This window comes from Chanos chanos, chromosome 8 (assembly GCF_902362185.1).
Source record: "Chanos chanos chromosome 8, fChaCha1.1, whole genome shotgun sequence".
Taxonomy (NCBI): domain Eukaryota; kingdom Metazoa; phylum Chordata; class Actinopteri; order Gonorynchiformes; family Chanidae; genus Chanos; species Chanos chanos.
Window position 1 is genome coordinate 14,284,493 of NC_044502.1, and position 22,087 is coordinate 14,306,579.

At 40.9% G+C, this 22,087-nt stretch overlaps 3 protein-coding genes across 3 annotated transcripts; all 3 read left to right on the top strand.

The window, feature by feature from the left end:
• The first annotated feature begins 1,786 nt into the window (after positions 1-1,786).
• On the top strand, positions 1,787-5,386 carry nptxrb (neuronal pentraxin receptor b). Its single transcript, XM_030781506.1, has 5 exons — positions 1,787-2,491; positions 3,399-3,654; positions 4,078-4,319; positions 4,637-4,816; positions 5,153-5,386. The coding sequence occupies exons 1-5, from the start codon at positions 1,787-1,789 to the stop codon at positions 5,384-5,386; spliced, it is 1,617 nt and encodes a 538-aa protein (XP_030637366.1).
• A 5,294-nt stretch (positions 5,387-10,680) lies between these two features.
• dnal4b (dynein, axonemal, light chain 4b) lies at positions 10,681-12,708 on the top strand. Its single transcript, XM_030781537.1, has 4 exons — positions 10,681-10,755; positions 11,422-11,497; positions 11,734-11,817; positions 12,130-12,708. Exons 2-4 carry the CDS (start codon positions 11,429-11,431, stop codon positions 12,292-12,294), a joined length of 318 nt encoding a protein of 105 aa, XP_030637397.1. The 5' UTR covers positions 10,681-10,755; positions 11,422-11,428; the 3' UTR covers positions 12,295-12,708.
• A 4,007-nt stretch (positions 12,709-16,715) lies between these two features.
• Positions 16,716-21,268, top strand: fam20cl (family with sequence similarity 20 member C, like). Its single transcript, XM_030782878.1, has 10 exons — positions 16,716-17,236; positions 17,953-18,128; positions 18,366-18,444; positions 18,599-18,691; positions 18,942-19,057; positions 19,450-19,630; positions 20,273-20,382; positions 20,605-20,686; positions 20,851-20,910; positions 21,013-21,268. Exons 1-10 carry the CDS (start codon positions 16,716-16,718, stop codon positions 21,266-21,268), a joined length of 1,674 nt encoding a protein of 557 aa, XP_030638738.1.
• The last annotated feature ends 819 nt before the right edge of the window (positions 21,269-22,087 follow it).

Genomic DNA, 22,087 nt, shown 5'->3' on the forward strand with positions numbered 1-22,087 from the left:
CTGTATGTGAAGACTACGATTTGTCTCTGTATGGTAATATGTAAAAGGTACATAATAATAATAATGATGATGATGATGATGATGATGATAATAACATATTGTATCTGAAGCATGTTTTCAAACCCTTATTGTACAGGTCAATTAAATGTCATTATTATTGTTGCTTTGTGTGATCCTTGTATGATGCTTTTAATAAAACTCACCATAAAGGCATGTTTTCTTTTCTCTTGGCCTTACTCCCACACCCACCAGGTATTTGTTAAGACCTGTGCTAAACTGCTCTGTATGTATGTGTGTGTGTGTGTGTGTGTGTGTGTGTGTATATATATATGAAATGAAATTTGATGAACATTCCTTCTAAGCACCCCCCCCCCCCCCCCCAGTAAATATTAAGTAATGTAGTTCATTGACAATACGCAAGAGGGCACTGTTAACTCTCAATTTTAGATTTTAGTTTTGTATGGCTTTCAGATTCACAATGATTTGACTGTCTTCATGGATTTTAAAGTTGGTGGCCTTGAAACTATATTTTGGTAGGATCATAAATGTGTAAAATATTTATGAAACACTTCCTGAGCCATATGTATCAGGTGGCTTTTGTGAGACATCTTTTGATAGATAATCACAACACATAGTGATGAAAGATAGTATAATATCAAAAGAGTCTGTGAAAAGATGATTTCACAGCACACATTTTACAAATGAGGCTGTATTAAGTCCCCTACCATCTCTTCAACATAAACACACACACACACACACCAGTACAGCACATAACCCCTCATTTGTCTGATGAGATTAAGCAAGGCGTACAGCTGATAACAGTATATTGGGTGTGAATCGCTTTAGAGCAGTTATTACTCCCACCTCCACGACTGAGTGAGTGTCTGCACTGCCAGTGAACATGCACACACACACACACACACACACACACACAGTCATTGTTATTTGTTATAAACATTTTTTATACAATGAAAATTTCTCTGCTGAGTGTAACTGCTTAGCCCTAGTCCTGAAATAAAAAGCGTTTGCAAGATGTTTCCGTACCTTTACTCTATACTACAGCCTCCATACGAAATATACAAAGTCTTTGAAAATATTTTGGTGTGGCACAAATATTCCCCTTTGGGTGAGTTCTTTTCTGTAATTTCGTTCCATGCGCACAGTAAACATACCCTCCTTTTTCTTTTTTATTATTAAATAAGGGGTGGGGCTGGGGGTAGAGAGGGATGTGCAATGCTCCCAAACATCAGCCAGGAGCAGATCCTCAGTATGATTCTCATATATTACCCTGTGTTATTGGACGTAGTCTACATCGTGTGCTGAGTCGCTGGGGTTCACTTTCGATGACGTATTCTCATCCTGCCTCTTCACTATCTCCCACCCCGGCTATTCTCGCGGTACCCATAGTAACTGCACAGAGGGCTTAGCAACACGGAGACGGGAAGAGAGCATACACCAGCGGAGAGCACGGGCATCATCTGAAAATCTCATAGCATCACCGGGACATTTACAGAAAAAAGACGAACTGACGCATTTGGCGTCCACTGACGTTAGAAAATATCTATATCAAACGGATTCGTTTATGTGGGAAAGGAAGAGTCCTTTTGGTACTATCCCTCAGAAATCGAAGACAGAATTATGGAACTGGCTGATGTTCTACGATTGTTTGTGATATAAAACAGTATTTCTTTTTCAAGAAGTTCCAATAGGATAGATTTTATTCAGTTTCAAGGACACACAAAGCTAGATATTAATTTAGAAAAAAAGATCATATAATATTGAGAAGATGAAGTTCGTCGTGGTCCTGGTTGCTGCTGGAATATTGGCCTTTCTCGGTGCGGTCATCTGCATCATTGCCAGTGTCTATCCTCGGTCATCTGTGGCCGCACCCCACGCATTGGCTGACAACGAGTCGTTGTCTTCTGAGTCTCTCCTGGAGAACCAAGAACCAGGATCCGTGGCGCATGCCGGTCCCCTGGGAGCTCTCCATGGTTCTGAATCGTATGAAGCAGGTGGTTTCGATCTCGGCCTAGGGATACCCAATCTCAACGAGCTGAGACCGGCTGAGGTAAATGGTGGAAGCCGAAAATCATTCAGCTTCAGCCGACTCATATGTACGCCTATTCAGCCGGAAGACTGCAAATCGAAAGGCCTGAAACAGCAAGCAGATGACCCATACGCCGATGAAGACTGGAACTATCTTCGCGCAACTGCCGAGGAGCTCCGGCAAACCGTCATGCAGCAGGACGACCAGATCCTCATGGATCAGAAGACAATACAGGAGCTCACTGGAAAGCTGTCGGAGTGTGAGAGTGGACTAGAAGAGAGGAGTCTCCCTGAACGGAGTGTCGGTGTGTGGACGGGCAACCGTCGCCTCATGGCCGGGGATGATGTGGGTACATCGGTTGCAGCGCAATTACAGACTGCCCGGGCCGTAGAGGAGCTGGAGAAGGCCATTCTCCAATTGAAAGACCGCATAGAAAAGTTAGAGGTAGGCTTTATTTGTTCCAAATGTTCTCTAGTGTACCTTTATCACTTTTGAAAACTTGAACTTAGGAATACCCTCTGGTGCAACGCAAAGAACAGAGCTCCTCCAATAACGAACTCCTTTGAATACGTTATTCAAAATTTAAGTAATTTATACATGGGGTATCGGCTTTCAACAATCAGTGTCTCTAAATAGTGAGATTAAGTAGTGAGATCAAATGTATTTGCTCACAACAAAATGTTCATAGAATATTGTTACACAAGACTTAAACCAACCCACTTAGTATTATCGACAGGAGCTTAGGTTATGAAATAGAACGTGGGACAATCAAGGTAAAATACTGTATTGTCCCGCTTGATAGTATTGACATCTGAAGGGGACAAATGTTTCTAAAGCTGATGGAAGCGGTGCTGTTACTGGTTGCAAGCAACATAATGGCATCTTCAAGTTTATCGAGGTTAAAGCCAGAGAGCGTCGTCCTTTCCTGTCTGTATCACCTCGCGATCTCTCGCGGTGGAAGATCATTCACCTGCTGCGTGAGTCCTCCCCTCCCTTCTCGCGCCCTCTGTGCCGCGTCCGTGAGGAGAAAACAAATAAATAAAAGATGAGGCGATAGAGCAGGGAGACCTTGAGAGTAAGCCATCATGTCTGCACCTAGAGTGAGGAGGACTTTGTGTAGGGAATGCTGACGTGTTGACAGTTGGCGTGTGTGTATGTGCATGTGTGCAGTGTGTGTGTGTGTGAGAGAGAGAGAGAGAAAGAGGGATTGGATCAATCTCTGTTCAGGATACAATTTAACTGAAATATTGTGGTATACTTCACTGAATTTCCTCTTTCTTTCTTTTTTTCTTTCTTTCTTTCTCTCTCTTTTCTCTCTCTGTCTCTGTCTCTCTCTCTTTCTTTCCTCCAGTCAGAAATAGGTCCAGCAGCACAGAACCACACAGAGGTCGCTGTGAAGGGCTTGGCGGGCAGCGTGTCTGCCGGCCAAGGCTCCCCTGCAGACACAGAGCACTGGCGTGTGGAGGACCTAGAGGGAGAACTGGAAAAGAAGATAGAAATGCTAGAGAAAGAAAGGAAAGCCTTGCGCAAGGAGACTCAGAACAACCACCAGCAGATTGATGAGGGGATCAACTCCCTGCACAATCGTCTCGCAGAGCTGGAACAGAGTAAGAGAAGGTTCCAGAATACTGGAGTAAAGACAGAAGGGTGAACAGTTGTAGAACCTTGAGTTGGAATAAAATGCCTGCCTCAGTTATTACGCTTTCAGGGAGGACTAGGTAGAGGACAAGAGAAGAAAAGGAAGTTGGGAAATTAAGGATTTAAGTAGTGTCCAGACTCATTCTTAGAGAGTAATTGTTTGCTCAGGTTTCAGCTACATCTCTGTAACTGATCAAAAGATTAAAGGAGATGATTGGCCTAAGAGTGGGCGGTGGGCCTAAGAATGGGTGGTGATTGGTGGTCGAGGACAAGAAAAAGAGACAAAAACAAATTGAGAAAAAACCTTGAACACACTTCTTTTGAGAAAGGGTTGAACTGTACAAAATGAATTATAGACAACCATGTAATCTTTCCTTGTTTACCTCCTCCAGGTTTGACAGATTATAGCTTCCCAGAGGGCTACAGGCTGTCTTTCCCTGTGCGGACTAACTACATGTACGGTTTGGTGAGACGGAGCATTCCGGAAATGTATGCCTTCACCGCCTGCATGTGGCTGAAACCCAGTGAGGGAGGTATTGGAACCCCCTTTTCCTATGCTGTTCCGCAGCAGCCAAATGAACTTGTCCTTCTGAAGGGAGTCCATAGTCCGGTGGAACTTCTAATCAATGACAAGGTACACAGTCAATCCTTTTCTTCATGCCATAATATTAGAGATGTTGCTGCATTGCATGCATTGCATGGGGTAGACCTAGGTGCTACCTGAAATTAGCTTTGTGCACAAGCATTAAGTGATGTTCATTTGTTACTGAGTGATTTGTTGAAACACTGTTAAAGTAGAGTGCAGCATCTCTTGACTGTGTCTTCACTGTGTTGTTTAACAGATTTAAATCTAGTTTCTTTGCAATGAAAAAACCTTTTGTTTCATCTTGCTTAAGCGTCGTCTATATACTGCACCATACTTGACCGTCCACTGTCCACTTTTACTTACAGGTGGCACAGTTGCCCCTATCACTGCCCAAGGGCATTTGGCAGCATATCTGTGTGAGCTGGACCCTGCGAGATGGAGTGTGGAAGGCATACCAGGGTGGTAAACTGAAGGGGCGAGGAGAGGGCTTGGCAGCCTGGCACCCCATTCGCCCAGGGGGGGTGCTCATTTTGGGACAAGAGCAGGTAAGAAGGGGGAATCATCCACAGTATGGATCAGGAAAACCTGGATTGTCAAATATCTAGAAAAAAAGGTGTTTATCTAGGAAAAGGAGATTCAAAACGCTCATGGAATAAACATTAAAATTAAAAATGTGAAACATTAAAAAACATCAAACTCAAGCTCATTTCTGCTTGACAATGTAGACTTCTCCTGACAACGATTATTTTGAAATAAAACAGGTCTTTTTTTCCAACAAGAATGTGAGAAATTTTATAGATTTATTGCAAACCTTTCTATGGTTTTATTTACAGGTATATTCCTCAATTACTGTAACAAATTTTGTTCTTATTCATTTGTAGGACACCCTGGGGGGTCGGTTTGATGCGTCCCAAGCCCTGGTTGGTGAGCTTTCTCAGTTTAACCTATGGGATCGCCTGCTGTCTCTCCCTGAGATAGCCAGTCTGGCATCCTGCAGCGCAACAGGCAAGCTTGGGAACGTGGCACCCTGGACAGACCGTGACGTGGACGTTTTTGGTGGGGCCACTAAAGACCCTGTGGATCCTTGTGCTAATGGTTCAGGTCCACCACAGTGAGAGAAACTGTGGGGGAGGGAGGTCGATGTTTGTCACTATGGGGGTCGATTTTTTTGTATCTTTTTTTTTTTTTTTTTTTTTTAACAAGGAAATGATAAAGAAGAAGGGACTGGGAAATGGGTCATATCTTGATGTGTACACAGAGTGTGTCAGTTATGTAATGGTATAAACTAGCAGTCACTTTCTTGATCTGCTAATGCAAATCAGCGGTCAGATCAACTTGGTGCGCTTCATTCGCAGTTCTTAACGCAGGGGAGGCATATGTGGAAAACTAGTGTGAGTTCTGACTGCTCTAAAGTCTTTTGTCTTTGCCTTGTGTCCTATTGCTTGTGTTCTTCTTCTAGGGGTGACGTCTCTTTGGGCAATGCCATAGCAACACGTAAGACGTTGCTGCATTCAGTTTTGTAAACATGCCAGACGCTAAAGTTTTGAACGTTTTTGTATTTTTTTTTTTTTCCAACTTGCATATAGATTCACATTCACAGAGACTGTCTCAACACTGTATTGTAAAGTGTGTCTTGTATTTTTCAATCCTGTCCTTCGCCTGACTTCTTGTATTCATGTGCACGATTTTGACTGGGCACACAGATGGTGTTGCTGTGATGCGGTGTGACAGTCGGTCTGAGCTGGAAATGCTCAGAGAGATCTAAACCCTCTGGACTTCATTTTTCTTCAGCAATTATACTAAAAAAAAACCCAAACAAACAAACAAAAAATACAAACCAAGATGACCTTGTCCCTCATAGCCTAAGACAGAGTTTCTGAGCCCAGTTTCCACTAAACTCCTTTTCGTTGTAGCCCTGCGCTGACACGCCGTGCTGGGTTGATAAAATAATCATCCACCTCTAGATCTGTTGTGCTGGATCTGCTGGAACAGATATAAAATAAATATGTGTAGGAGGGAGTATTTAAGGTTTGTGTTGAGAAACACTGGCTTAAAATACACCACAGCATGACAGATCATCTAACTAATCTGGAATGATCGCAGTGAGAGCACGTTGATAATTCAAACAGTGTTAAATTAAACATTGTAAACGCGTTGCATCCGATGCAACTGCCAACCGAAACGCTCGAGATGCGTTCTGAATTATACGTATCAGCCTCGGTAACTGTATTTAAAATCTTCTGGTTATTTTTGATTACAGTTCAAGTAATGTAATCATTTTTTGTCTTTGCTGAAGGGAAATGGAATTCCTTTTTAAGTGGCAAAGCCATAGAAGTGTTCAGTGTCCTAGGATGTATGGTACAGCTCCTTTTAAAAGAAAGTCAAACCAGATAGCTTAGCTTCTTTTGTTAGCAGCTTTGTGGCTCAAACAAGTGTTAGCAAACACAGTCAGATAGTAATAGTGATGTAAGGACCAGTGAATGTGTGGTAAATTTGTATATCATAAGGAACTCTGATTTATGGTGATCTGATATTGAAGAGACCCTAAAATACAATTGAAACTTCCTTTAATGTTCCTGAACAAACACAAGCTCTTCACCCTCAAGCAGTTTTATAATCTCTTTATTTTTAAGTTTGTTGTTTTTGTGCCATTTGGTTGCTACACCCACACATCACCAGGAGATGGTTGTGAAGTGCCTGTCTGGGTATTTGTGCCCAAAAAACAACCCCCCCTTTTTTTAGCAGCTTTTGTTTGATGATGCCGTTCAGCTGAAGTGTCAGTGTTGTGCTTGTTCATATTTGCATCTCCATGGATCAATGATATTGCAACATATGTGAATGAACAAAATAAACAACAACAACAATAATAATAAATGTGGTTGTGCTTGAATCATTGAATATTTATTTGGGTATTCCACAAAAATATGGTTCATCTATCTTATGAGTTTGCCTTTAGAAACGTGCTTACACTTATAGGAGACGATATGCAGGTAGGTAGAGTAAAGCCGAGACTAAGATAATCCTAATGCGTGTTATGAAGCGGCACAGCAGGGCTCAGGGCTAGCTATTTGGACTAATAGTAGGATTATACAGATTAGACAAGACTACGGTCAGATTGGCAGTCACCTTCAGTGTCACATTCAGTGACTGTATTAAAGCATTGTTAGACCACTTCACTTTTCATGGTCACATAGTCACTTTTCACAGACGGGGGGGTTTGGGTTTCCTTGTCCGAATCTAAGATATTAAATACCATATTAAATGAATGAGGGGATTCTTAAGGAGGCCACTGCATGGATGAACAATCGTCTATGCACCTAATGTTGAGGAACACAGTCTGAAGAGATTGCTGCTCTAAAACAGACTGCATGAATACAGACTGTGCTATGTTAATATTGCCTCAATTCCCTCTCTCAGCAATTCTTTATTCATCTGAAAACCCTCCTCTAAATCTGACTTTTAACTGCCTTTGTTTCTTTCTGACAAAAACATGCTAAATATATATAGCTTATTCAATATCTAAAGACTGAATGTTCTAAGAGCATTGTGTACTCCTTCATACAACTGTTAATTTTTCAACAGAGTAAAACAGCCTCTCTCTAACACTGAAAAACCTACTGAGCGAAAAGCTTTTAATATCATTATTGTTCAAGCTCAAAGTTAAAGGTAAGTATCACAAGCTAATTTCTTTCACAACAAAATGCATTTCTTATCATTAACTGTTGCAAACACCCTTTCCTCACAGTTGGAGGTGATGTCACATGAAGCCAGGTGGCTGTATCTGCCCTGTTAAATAATAGATGTGTCTTAATTATCCCTCGTTCAGTTCATACCCCCTTCTGTCACTTCCCCTTCACCAGCTCTCGGTGAATACGGATTATTGAATGTCTTCCTCTCTCCTCCTCATTCAATCTATATCTATATCTATATCTATATCTATATCTATATCTATATCTATATCTATCTGCACAGACAGACAGACAGACAGACAGACAGATAGATAGATAGATAGATAGATAGATAGACAGATAGATAGATAGATAGATAGATAGATAGATAGATAGATAGATAGATAGATAGATAGATAGATAGATAGATAGATAGATAGAGATCTATATATATATTAAATTCTGTATGTTTTGTACACAAAACAAAACTCTCGTTCTCTCTCTTTCTTTCACACACACACACACACACACACACACACACACACACACACACACACACACACACACACAACCACACACACACACACACACACAAATTCACACCCAAGACACAAAAGTGAAAAATGTTTTTGTGATCTGTGAATGTAAGTGATTTTTGCAGTGCATAACTATGTGCTGCTGTACTGTTTTGGTCAGTCTTCATTCCTCACACTTTCCCATCTGTCAACGTGCCTTTTTTTCTTTAAATCATTGTCCTTCTTCTCTTCCTGACACTGTTTCTTAAGTGGATGAACGATGCCTGATCACACTTTGTCCAGATAATCACCTGAATGAGATTGACCTGTGAGGAGATAAGATGGGTCACACATATTCATAAACATGGACCTGCATTACACTGCTCCCATATATGCAAACACATTCTCTCTCTCTCTCTCTCTCTCTCTCTCTCTCTCTCTCTATCTATCTATCATAAATGCATGCGCACAAACTAACACCCACCAACAACCCCCCATACCCACACACAGTGGACTTATTTAATTCTTTAGAAAACACCTCACTCCCAATGAAAAGTAAATATCCCTATATAATCAACTACCAAACAACAACCAAGCACAACAGGGGCAAACCCTTCTCTTCCCTTGCCACTCCAATCAGTTCAAAGGAGAGCTTAGCCCATCCTACTGAACTATTTGTAAATCTATCAACAAACTGATAATCCCCACTAATCCACAAAACTCAAATCAAAGCTTTGTCTCTAGAAGAATCCCATACATATCCCACAGATGAGTCAGGCTGTGTTGGCACGTTAAATGAAAGCTAGCAGCTTGTTGTTTGGAACCAATACATAAAAGCAATGGAAACAACCGTTATCAACATAAATTAAAAGCAGTTGACCATTCCCATCCAAAAACCTTGCTCATCTCACACGTTGCGATTATGACGAATGAGTGTAACGAACGGCGACGCTTAAAGAAATCGATTTGAACAACAAGACAGTGAACTATGAAAGTATGTCAGTTAACTCAGTCGAGCTGAAATCAGAACAGGGTACATCTGTTTGTTACTGAGGTTTGTATGTCAGATATTTAGGGCAAAATCGAGATCACCTGTGGGACTGAACTGTAGACAGAATTATATAGGTCAGACAGACAAATAAGCTAGCAAGAGAAGACCAGAGAGAAAGACAGATAGATAGACAGAAAGAGAGAGAGCGAGAGAGAGAGAGAGAGAGAGAGAGAGAGAGAGAGAGAGAGAGAGGGAGGGGGGGGTCTAATTGCCTAAATAACATTGTACTGCAAGTGTAATAAGTAACTAGTAACATGCTACCTGAGACTCTCACTCAGATGTTAATGACTGATTTGATTGGAGGTGGAGTGATGCTGGGTATTGCAGAGCAGGTGCTGTTGACATCTCTTAAGGAAACCCTCACTCTGCACAGCTTTGGCAGGGTCACAGAGGGACACAAAACTGCAGCTGCCAGTCAAAACAATGGGATAAAAGGGACTCCACTGGGTTACTGAATATTAACCCAAGGTATTAAGTCAGTTTAAGCCAGTTCTAATATGATTCTTCCCTGTTGATATTCCTGATTCAATAACACACAATCTCAAATGCAACAGAAAGAGGATCTGTAGTATCTCAAATACTGATGTCATGGTTACACCCAAACACAACACTCTACTATGTTGAATAGGGATGTCTGTGACGATTGTCTGGTATTATTGTCTTCTTTCTTTGGTTTCCAATGTAGGCAGAAATCTGAAAAACAGGTATTCATCATGCATATATACATTTTTTTAAAAAGTGTTCATTACAAAGCATAGGAAACACTTTTGCACAAAACCAGAGAACTAAAGAATGCAAACAATATACAGGAAATCTCTCTCTCTCTCTCTCTCTCTCTCTCTCTCTGTCTCCACACATACTATAACCTCCCTCAATCACACACGCACACAATCTTGTAGAAGAAAGTGACTGAAGCAAAGAGGAAAGTAAAGTATTTATGAGGAGTTTTTGAGATTGGGATGAGATTGTTGCAAAAACTGTCTAAAACGATAAAAAAAAAAAGCTAAACATAGGCCTATCTGTTGGTTCTGGAACTTGGACCCACAACTCTATTAAAAGTACCAGTTTGTTCACCAGAGAAACTTGACGCTGCCCGTAAAATGACACGTATACAGACCAATGGCGACAGGCATTAAAGCAATAGTGGGCGGGCTCTTCCAGCCATCAAGATCTCGGATGGTTGCTATGGTCGAAATGTCTCCTTAACAACCACAGTGAAGGTGTGCTAAACTTCGTTTTTGTGCAGAACGGTAAGCAATAAAATCTGTCAAAGTCCGTTACGTTAAACATCATTGTTTTAAAACTAGAAAATATCAGTTGTACAGGACAATCTCATTTTAGTATGAGGATAATAGGCAACAAACTGCCCGACATATTTGCCGAGCTAGCCTGGCTAGTCATTTAGCTTAGGTAAGTTAGCCAGCTGAGAAAAACATAGCAATAACAAATACACTACAAAATAAGCTGGCAAGTTGCAGGTAAGTGAGTAGTAAACTTCACTTTTTAGCTGGCCGATCATTAAAAAACAGACGACAAACGAACTCGTACAATACAGTTGTCCTAGTCAGATAATGTCAACTGCTACAAACATTGTTTGCTAACCAGCAGCCGGCTTCGACCTCTGTTTTCCCCAATCAATAAGTTATTCTGCCATCTTTGCCGAAGTGTCGGCTGTTCACTAACCATTCATGTTCAAACTTCATCAGGGGTGCAAGGAGCGGGATAATTTGTTGTCGTGCAGAGTGCATGCAAGCTCTAGGCGTTAATAATGCTGCAGGTCGCTGACTGGACGCCAGCTCCATGTCCGTTTTGTAGAGTGTTATAAAGTAGGATATGCTGAGACGATACTTGGTTAACTAGAATCATTTCAACCCTAGAAGGCTTGTGAATTGTGTTGTCATATGTTCCTGTTTCAGTGGGGCTATGGACACAGCCGAGAGCAAGAAAGAAGAAGCGGACTACAAGAGACTGCACAGTTTCCCTCTGATAAGGGTGTGTGTGTGTGTTTGTGTTTTCTGTGTATATATGAGAGGGCTGATGACTCCTGTTACTTTGATCCTACATGCACTGATCTTTGATCTACTGTTAATAAGTATAACCAGTGGTCAAATTCACAAAAGAAATAGTGCACTAGCATTTAATTGTACTCACATTTGTCAAGTGTATCAAGCACAGGTTGAAAATGGGTTTGATCTGTTTGTTTCTTTGACTCTTAATTCATTTTTCAGCACACAGACATGCCAGAAGAGATGAGAGTGGAAACTATGGAGCTGTGTGTTACAGCATGTGAGAAGTTTGCCACCAATAATGAGGTGGGTGTGTTTGTGTAGGTGTAAATACAATTTTGCATTACCAGTGAGGTGCTAGTATTGACTGTTAGAGGCCAGTACAGGTAAAGAAGTTTTGCCAGCTTTAGTTAAAGACAGTTAGAGACAACAGAGCTGTTTTGAAAAATTGATTTGCCTTCAAGATGCTTTTTTGTACAAACAGTTTTTTTTTAGCAGATACTTTTTTTTTTTTGCAATAATCAAACAACCCCCAAATTTTCCTCTTCTCTCTCTCTCTCTCTCTCTCTCTCTCTCTCTCTTTCTCTTTCTCTCTCTCTCTCTCTCTCTCTCTCTCAGAGTGCGGCTAAGATGATAAAGGAGTCTATGGATAAGAAGTTTGGGAGCTCTTGGCATGTTGTGATAGGGGAGGGCTTTGGTTTTGAGATCACACATGAAGTGAAGAACTTGCTCTACATGTTCTTTGGTGGCAGTCTGGCCGTGTGTGTGTGGAAGTGCTCTTAGCTTTAGCCTCCTTTGACAGGACCACTACACAAAAGAACAAAATTCTCTATTATGGCCTCCACTAATACTTCTCTGTATGTGTATGAGTGAATGAATGTGTTAATGAGTGAGAGAGAGTGAAGGCTTGATACTTTTTTTCTTCAGGTATCACACACACACACACTGACACAAAAGCAAATTCCTCTTCCAAAATTCATCTGGTTGCAAGATTTTGCTCTCTTGGCTACCTGTGCACATCTTTTAAAGTCACTCTTCTATCTCTTGTGATTGGACCATCCATCCCTCTACAACTCTCTCTTTCTCTCTCTGTCTCTTACTGTCTCTCTCCCCCACTCTCAATTTCTTGACCCTCACAACATCAACTTCCAGATTTTCCTTTGTCCTTCCACAGCTCTGTGACACCTACTTCATATATTTTTTATAAAGCCCGATATTTTGTAATTTTAATGTATGAATACTTTTATGCTGTTTGTAAAAACACTTTTAATGGTGTTTTCTTATTGTAAGATATTTTGTACAGTTTACCATTATTTGTATCTGTTTGCGTGCAAGTTTTCAATGAGGACTTTTATGCATTATTTTGATTTTAATAATAAACTTTGGACTTGAAATAAGCAAAATATTTTTTTGTGTTTGCTTTGGGGTCATTTTGTATCACAATGTATCATCCAAAATCTACTCTCTCATAAGCTGATTTGTTGTATATAGCTTCATTTTCTCGTTTTTGAAGTCTTTCTGTCTTTTCATTTCGACTGACATTAGCCTAATGATTTCTGGCAAGCTGTTAAGGGAAGAATGAGTGAGTAAGAGATTTATTTTTGGGGAATGCCATCAGAGCGGTCGTTGGATTACAAAGAGATTGAGTTGCACACATATTATCCCTGGTAGCGCTGCCTTTCACCACCATACGGTTGGCTGTGTAATCCCACGCATTAAATGAGAACATTAGTAGGTGAAGGATTTCTTTGTGAAGTTGTGCAAAAGAACATAGCGGCAGATGCAGAAGAGGGGTTACAGAGGGACGTGGCTTGGCAGGCAAAGTTTTGTTGACGGATTATTGCACAGGGTTGAGTGTGGTAATCTGGCACAGAACATCTGTTTACCCAGAGAGACGGTCTGACCTGCGGTCGAGTCGCTGTGGACCTCTGTCTCCCACACACCCACAGAATCCAATCTCAACCTCTTTTCATTTCTCTGTCTTCTTTAGTGTCTACGCACACCTTTTCTCTCTCTCTCTCTCTCTCTCTCTCTCTCTCTCTCTCTCTCAATTCCATTCAGTTAAGCAAGCTTTACTGACGTGACGAACACGTTCAATGTTTCCAAAGCAGATCAATTTTATGATAATACACGTTAACAGCAAGGTAATGAGGGCAACTCAGTAACAGAGTGCAAGGAAACAGTGAAAGCAGCAAGAAAAACAATAACAAAGTAGTAGGAGAGAACTAAGAGCCACAAGAACATTAATAATAAGAAAATGAAAAGGGCGACTTTAGGATATGAGAGACAGGGGCCTTACTGGAGGTTATGGCAGCTTGTTAAATGCCCAGCTATTGACTTGTTGTACTCCTCCCTCTCTCCCAATAGCAGGGGAAGCTTTTCCTTATTGTTATAGGAGGGGACACTGAGGGAGGGTGCTTCCTGTTCTGTTTTTGTTTTTTTAAGTATTCCTGCTGAATTTGCTCCTATTTTTCTGCATTCAGTCATGAACGGCAGCTCTGCTTTCACTGTTCCCTCATCACAGTATGAGCACAGTCTGTCCCTTCTGGGCAGCCAGGTTGTCTGGGTCTGCCCACCTCTCTCTCTGTTTCTCTCTCTCTCTCTCTCTCTCTCTCTCTCTGTCTTTCTCTTTCTTTCTCTCTCTCTCTCTCTCTCTCTCTCTCTGTCATCACAAGCATTTCTCTTCTACTCTTATCTTCACAAACACATTTCGTCTAATGTCGTAAAGCAGCAAACAGCAAGGTTTCCTTAGCATATATGTGCTTCTTTAATCTTATGCATTTTCCATGAAGTTGAGCTCTTTATATTTGTCTTCATCATGTCTCTGTGGTCTAGTAAAATATTCATAAACAGACAGGGAGCCAGACCCTGATTTCTGTACCACAGAAGACCTCAATGCAACAAACAACTTTGTAAGTGTGTCTTACTTTCCCTTTGTACCATCACTGTTCTTATCTGCTTCTTCAATGCCACTTTCATTCTCTTCTCCGCTTGACCTGTCAGTTCAATTTCATTGGCTGTTACTAGGCAACTTCATTCTCAGAACACTGCTACAGAATCTGGTCTCGTGCTGTGGCTTTACATTAACGTTTTCTGAGGCAACAACTACAGAAGCAAAGAGAAAGAGGGACAGAAAGTAGAAGAGAGAGTGTAGGATAAATAAAAGAACAGAGGATTAGATGGAGTTCACAGTCATGTGGTGTATTCCATTGTGTTTTTGCAATCAGAAGTGATGAAGGAGATTCAAAATTAATATAACTGCTTATTTGGAGTGCGAGAGAGGTGGTTTGTAGGTGTGTGCATATGTGTGTCCATTCTCCAGTGTATCAACTATGTTACATAATGAAACATTAGGCAGCACAAAAAGAAAAAAGCAAAGAGGAACTGGAGGGGAATCAAGAGGAAAAGAATGGGTTATAGATAGATAGATAGATAGATAGATAGATAGATAGATAGATAGATAGACAGACAGACAGACAGATAGATAGATAGATAGATAGATAGATAGATAGATAGATAGATAGATAGATAGATAGAGCACAGACACGTAGATAAATAGACAGATAATCTAATCATACACACACAGCTTTATCTTTCTCTTTTAGCTGACAGACCACTTACTATTGCATAACTTTGGATGATATTTTTTTTTCGATTTACTTAATACATTAGCATTAATATTGAAATTTTGCTCAGCTAAAGTCAGATGTCTCCCTGATATTCTCATCCTCTCCCATCTGTATTACACAAGCATCAGACCCGTGTAGGAGGCAGTCTACACGGAGTGTTCATCTGTTGTGCTAAGGCAAGGTTATGTTTTTATTTGCCTGAAGGCAAGAACTCTTAACATGAGTTTTTGTACATCACAGAGCATTCGGTACTGCACATACGAAAGATTTGTTTAGTGTTCTCTCTTGTGAACTGCTCGAATACTTGATTATCAATTTTGTATTTCTGAGGAACCGTTTGTCTGTGAGCTTTGGGATCATTTCTTGTGAGTGTATAGTAATCGTTGCCTATAGCCTATGTCTCCGTATGAAAAAGAGCGCTAGTATGAAAGTGTGTGTGTGTGTGTGTTTACAGATACCACAAAGTGAAGAAAATTGCCTCATCCAAATATCGTAAATACAACTTGTGGTCTTTGTTTGAGTTTGATTCCAGGGTCCTTGGTCATTTACCTCCCACATTATATGTGAATAAAACAAGCACATACTACACACGCACACATACACACACACATACACACACATACAAATAAAAATCAGGTGCATTTCTGTGTTCCCTACTCCCATTGTCAGCCAAATCTAAAGAAGTACTGCGTCTTTTAAATGACCAGGCCAGGATTGGGCCAGACTTTCTGTAAAATGATCGTTTGTGTCTTCAAATGTATCTATGCACCTACTTTTTTTTGTCCTTGTTTATGAAAGCAATTCATTGTAACTTTAGGTGCCACTGCACCATATTTGTGAATAGTTATGAAAACCCGTGAACTTGTACACTCGTGATATCACGAGCCATGATGTGATAAGTGAAAATGCACACTCTGCAAATGCATGAGCAGACACACAAAACAACTGATAGACGACTGAAGAAGAAAGACAAAATAGTAAACACACTGATTCCCCTCCTGCCCTGCTCAGATCACCCTAACCTGGCAACTTGTCCCTTTTCATGTTTGAGATGGAAAGAGACGGGGGGAAAAGAGCAAACAGAGGAATAAAGAGAGAGAGAGAGAGAGAGAGAGAGAGATCAGAGATAGCTCTCCTTTTGGATTGACAGTGATGGGAGAGACGTACTGGAGACAACCTTTATCGTGAGGAAGGCTGAGTAAAGAGATCTGTTAGTCCTTGTTTGTTACAGTATTCTTGAGCATTGGAGGGGACTTCAGGGATAGGTTTGTCATAGTCTTTTTTCACTGTGCTGATGCCAAATGTCTACTTCTTGCCAGGTGTGTTGTAACCAGGGACATGGAGATAAACAAAAGTGTCATGAAGACTATGATGTTCATTTAGTTCATGCACTAGTTAATGTTAATTACTAAATGTAAAACCAGAGTGTATTAATTTGTGTGTGTCAGAAAGGATATCACGTAACAAAAAGATACCTTACTCTTAACAAAGACTCTCTATCTGTTCGTCTGTCTGTCTCTCTTATTTGCTCTCTCTGTCTGTCTGTCTCTATGTCTCCCACTCTTGCTCAGTATCATGAGGTGGTTTATGCGTAGGCGCACGCGGTTGCTGTGTTTGGTGTTGGCTGGTATCTCTGTTTTTCTCCATCTCCTACTGGTCCTGTTAATGCTCTCTGTATACCAGTCTCCTTGCCTCTCTCCTTCCCCTCACCACGACAAACCTAGTCTGGCACTGGAGGACAACAACTTCACCTCAAAGTACAACTATGTCAAACTACCTGCCCACATGGGACAAAAGAGCTCCTCAAACACAGATGCAAATGGTCGTCACAAAATGGCTGCCTCATCAAACATGGCTGACATGAGAAACCATGAAAATTCAGCACTTAAGGAGGATAGGGAGATTGCCTCTTTCAAAATGGCTGCTCCAAATGGAAACCATGCGGCTACGCCATCCAAAGCTGACCTTACAAAGCTGGAGGCTCTTTTTGACCATCCTCTGTATAATCTGCCACAGCCACCTCTGGAAGAAGAGGACTGGCTACTGAGAGTGAAGGCCAAGGCCAATGTTGCTGAGAGGGAGAGCACGCAGCAGTGGTAAGGTCATGTTAGTGTTGGTGACGTCACAGCAGTGACTACTGCACGAATATTAACGCTGATTCAGCAGAACAGATTTACCTAGTTGAGACCAGTGCTTTTTCTTTGTTACCTGTGCCATATCAGCAAATAATTTTGTCAGAGGGAGATTTTGAAGGTCCAGAACTCAAGTTCAAAAAAAGTTTTGCTAGTAATTTGCAGACACGAGCTGAAATGAAACATTTGTGGACATATTTTTTCACACTCGAATGCTGAAACAAGTTTTCAAAACAGATTCATAGCACAGACTCATGTTAGTAACTCATTTCAGATGCACTCTCAGAGCCTGTTGAACAATGACTCACTGTATGTCTCTTTGGAAAAAGAGACAGCGTTGGTAACAAAGATCAAAAGAATTTCACCATCTTATTTGTATCCATCTTCATGATCCATTTTTTTTCTCATAATTTCCTCATTAAAATATTAACTACAGTAGCCCTGTGTCATTTTTCGTATCCCTTTAACATATTCACAAACCTTTAACCATTTGGACTTTACTGGATAACAGTGTGCAGCCATGTATACACAGCAGTAACATTTTACCGCTATATCTGCGTGCACTGTATATTTACACTCAGAAATATATATGCAGTTGCCATGGCCACAATATATAACATGCGACCTGTTTTCTTCTGATCCCAAACGTTCATCTCTGTACTGTGTCTGTGTTTGGTCAGGTTGAGTGACAATCAGAATGAGTATGAGCCAATCCAATGGAACAGCAGTACCGAAACTCACCCACCCTGGCTGAGGTTTCACCTCGGTATCACTCGCTGGCACCTCTATGCCCATCGCGATGCCAACCTGGGCCCTCTGATTGAACAGCTGGCCTCTCACCGTATTGTCAGCGCAGGTGAGCCGTTTTTCACCTTTGAGAGTGTTAGGAGGGGCAGAGCTGGACTGGCTTTTAAAACTCATCTATTGTGAGCATCTGTTATGTGGGATTACTAAATGCTGTTCACAGTTTTACCGCTCTTTGTGGGTTTGTCTGTCTCTTTGCACGATGTCTGTAACTGGGTTGGCCGACATTTCTCTCTCTGAGGATGTGTGATGCTGAGGTGTCCATGGTAACGCTCTCGATGATTTTCAGTGCAGAAGGCTGGGGGTACTCAGCTCAAGCTGGTGATGTCATTTCCTAATTACGGACAGGCTCTGCTCAAGCCCATGAAGTGAGTGAGTCACAGTTACACTGTGTCCCGTTCCCCATATCTGTTTCCATTCTCACTGCACTTTTAAACATGCTGTTGCTCTACAGAATGATCAAGTTTAAGTCCAGCTGTGAGCTGTTAAGACTGTCCAGATATCGATTGTGTTGCTTTGTAGACAGGAGCGAGATGAAGAGACAAACTTTAATCTGTTCTACTTCTCTGACTTTGAGAGACACAATGCTGAGATTGCAGCCTTTCATCTGGACAGGTAGATGGGAAAATATATGACTCTGTGTATAAGAGCATAATAGGACCTTTACAAGATCTGTATTATGGCTTTAAAAACTTGCAAGCTCTGAGAAATATTGAAGTACAGTAGTCTGAGGGAAATATATAAGTGTATGTGGCTATAATGTATAATTATAAGCTCATATATGTTTTTATACACTCGCAGCAGCTTTTGGTGGACTCATTACTGAATCTCTCTCTCACTCACCCTCTCTCTCTCACTCTGTCAGGGTGTTAGGTTTCCGTAGGGTCCCTCCTGTGGTTGGACGACTCATTAATGTGGTTAAAGAAATCAGAGATCTTACCACTGATGTTAAACTGGCCAAGACTTTCTTTACTTCTCCAGGTCTGGCTTTGACATCGTGACATGATGTGTAAATTATCTATCTATCTATCTATCTATCTATCTATCTATCTATCTATCTATCTATCTATCTATCTATCTATCTATCTATCTATCTATCTATCTATCTATCTATCTATCTATCTATCTGTCTGTCTGTCTGTCTATCTATCTATCTATCTATCTATCTATCTATCTATCTATCTATCTATCTATCTATCTATCTATCTATATGTCTGTCCATCTGCCTGCATGCTTGTCTGTATGTCTGTCCATCTGCCTGCATGCCTGTCTGTATGTCTGTCTATACAGCATGTGCATGTAGGTTTCTATGTGTGTATATATATGTATGTATTCTCACTTGTTTGATGTCTGCCTTTGTCTCTGTCCTTCAGTTGGTAATACATGCTTTTATGGCCAGTGCTCATACTACTGTTCCACTGAGCATGCAGTGTGTGGGCGACCCCACGACCTGGAGGCCTCTATGGCTGTTATGCTGCCAGATCTGTCCCTGGCACCTCGCCGCTCGTGGAGGAGCCCCTGGAGACGCTCTTACAGCCGCAGCAAGTCGGCAGTGTGGGTAAACGCACCGCAGCTAAAGCCGAGGACCTAGTCAACACAATATCAGTCAGCATCAGTCATCGCTAAACAATATTCCCTGAAATTCACAGTCCAAAACAGTAAAAAAAATAAAAAAGGTCTGACCTTTAATTTGTCACACCACCGACATCCACCGGCGTGGACCTGATAGCTAAATGGCTTGAGTCATGCGTGTGGGTGCAGCAAATCAGGTTAAACCGCGGTGGTTGGAAGAATGTTCCATTCTGTGTTTTTGCGGCTGGGCGTGATTCGTGGGAAGCAATGTGGACAGCTGACCAACTGTCGTTTCTGTTGTTATTGTTGTTGTTGTTGTATTTTTAATGTGGTTGGCGCTGTAGACCCTTTCTCTCTCATATTTCGTTCTCATGTTATATCTGGAATCCTGCATCCTACAGTTTGTTAAATCGTTTTGATCAGTCAGTTTAGATCAGTATCAAGGCATTTATCTATGTTTCATTTGATACATTTTATTTAATTTCATTTTATTTCATTGTTATATCTATGAAATGGATTCATTTCATAGATATGATGACATACAGTTTAACTGTACAGTATTACTGCAGGACTTGATTGGTCGGATAAACGTTTTTTTTTTCCTGACCAGTGTTTGTGATGCAGGTGGGAGAAAGATTCCAAATACTGTCAGACAGTGAAGAAGACCTCTCCTTACAACAGAGGAACCCGCCTGGTTGACTTTATAGACATGGCCATACTGGACTTTCTCATGAGTAACTCTTTTTCTTTGCCAGCATTCTTTAAATCCAAGATTCATTTGAGTATCAACACCTGAGAGGAATGATTAAGAATACTCCATGCCGTAAAAAAAACCCAACAAAACAAAACTTGTTTCACAAATCTTTTTTCCTTTGTTCATCTAGAATGTGGAGCACCATAAGTTGATAAAATCAAAAGTTAATGATGTGATTTATGATATGTGAAAATTTTTTCAGGTAACATGGACAGACATCACTATGAAACTTTTGAGAGATTTGGAAATAACACTTTTCTTATACACTTAGACAATGGGAGAGCGTGAGTATTTTGACTTATCAACTGTCTTAACATCACTTTCAACTACAGATTGTGTAAGTTTAGAGTTTTTAGATGGAGTTGCATGCATGGACTCTACCCTCTCTCTCTCTCTCTCTCTCTTTCTACTCTCTCCTTCATTCTTGCTTTGTGCGTGTGCGTTGCAGATTTGGGCGGCACTCCAAAGATGAACCCTCTATACTGGCTCCACTTGTGCAGTGTTGCAGGTAAAACAAATATTGATTATCTGCCCCTCAATTCAAAGCTCAGCAACTCAAATATTTTACCTCTCTCCTATATTCAAATATGAATCTCTCGCTCGCTTTTAGAATCCGTCGCTCTACCCTGCTTCGCCTCGGCCTCCTCTCTCTCCCTCAGTACCGTCTGAGTGATGTCATGCGGGCGTCGCTGTCTCAGGATCCTCTGGCAAAGGTGTCCCCTATCCTGTCTGAGTCACACCTTGCTGCCATTGACCGTCGCTTGGCAACAGTGCTGCTGACTGTGCAGAACTGTCTAGAGCAAAACAATGATGTCATATACAATGACATCACAGACTATCCTGACGAGGTCACAGTGGAGCACTAAGACATGCAGCTTTGTTCAGTCAGCAGATTGATATGTTTTAATGATTAGGTGTTACTGTGGCCTGGAAAAGAACAAATCTAAAGTGACATTTACTCTAGTGAGATTCAATAGCTTGTGAACAGAGTTTTGGGGCAGTTACTGCATGGCATGATATGTTTTCTTCTGCATAGTTGATGCAAAATTATGAAATATTTCAATTATGAAAAAAGAACATAGTGACCCGATACACTTGTTAGTCAGGATAAAATTCATAGTTGGTTGTAACCATATGGTTTTATAGGTGACACCTAAAACGAATACTGAGTATTAAGAAACCCTCATCCAATGTTTAATAAAATGGTATGGTAAAACATTGAGGAGGAAGAATTGAATAGATGGAATGAATGAGATTTGATCTGGAACTGGAGTGGAGGAAAGAATTAATCTCCAGGACAAAAGCATTAACCAATCTGTGGGAAACGAACATAGATCCCTCGCGTCTGGCCCATGTACATATGAATCATTTGTGTTTTGCTTTTGTGTTGAGAATTAAAAAAACAAAGCAAAACAAAACAAACAAAAACATGGCTTCTTTTATTATGCAGAGTGTCATACAGTTGGGAAAACTGCATGTTTTCCATAATTTGATCACTGTATAGCCTTTAAATAACAACGGAAATCAGACAATGGAAATTCCCATGAGTTAATTCTCAGAGTGTTGTTTCTGTAGATAATGTGATAATCCTTCAGGATTAACTGGAAGTTCTTGCAGTGGCCTGTTCAGATACAGGAATGGGCCCTTTCCTACCATGCCCTCCACCCTCTTCCTTCTTACTCATG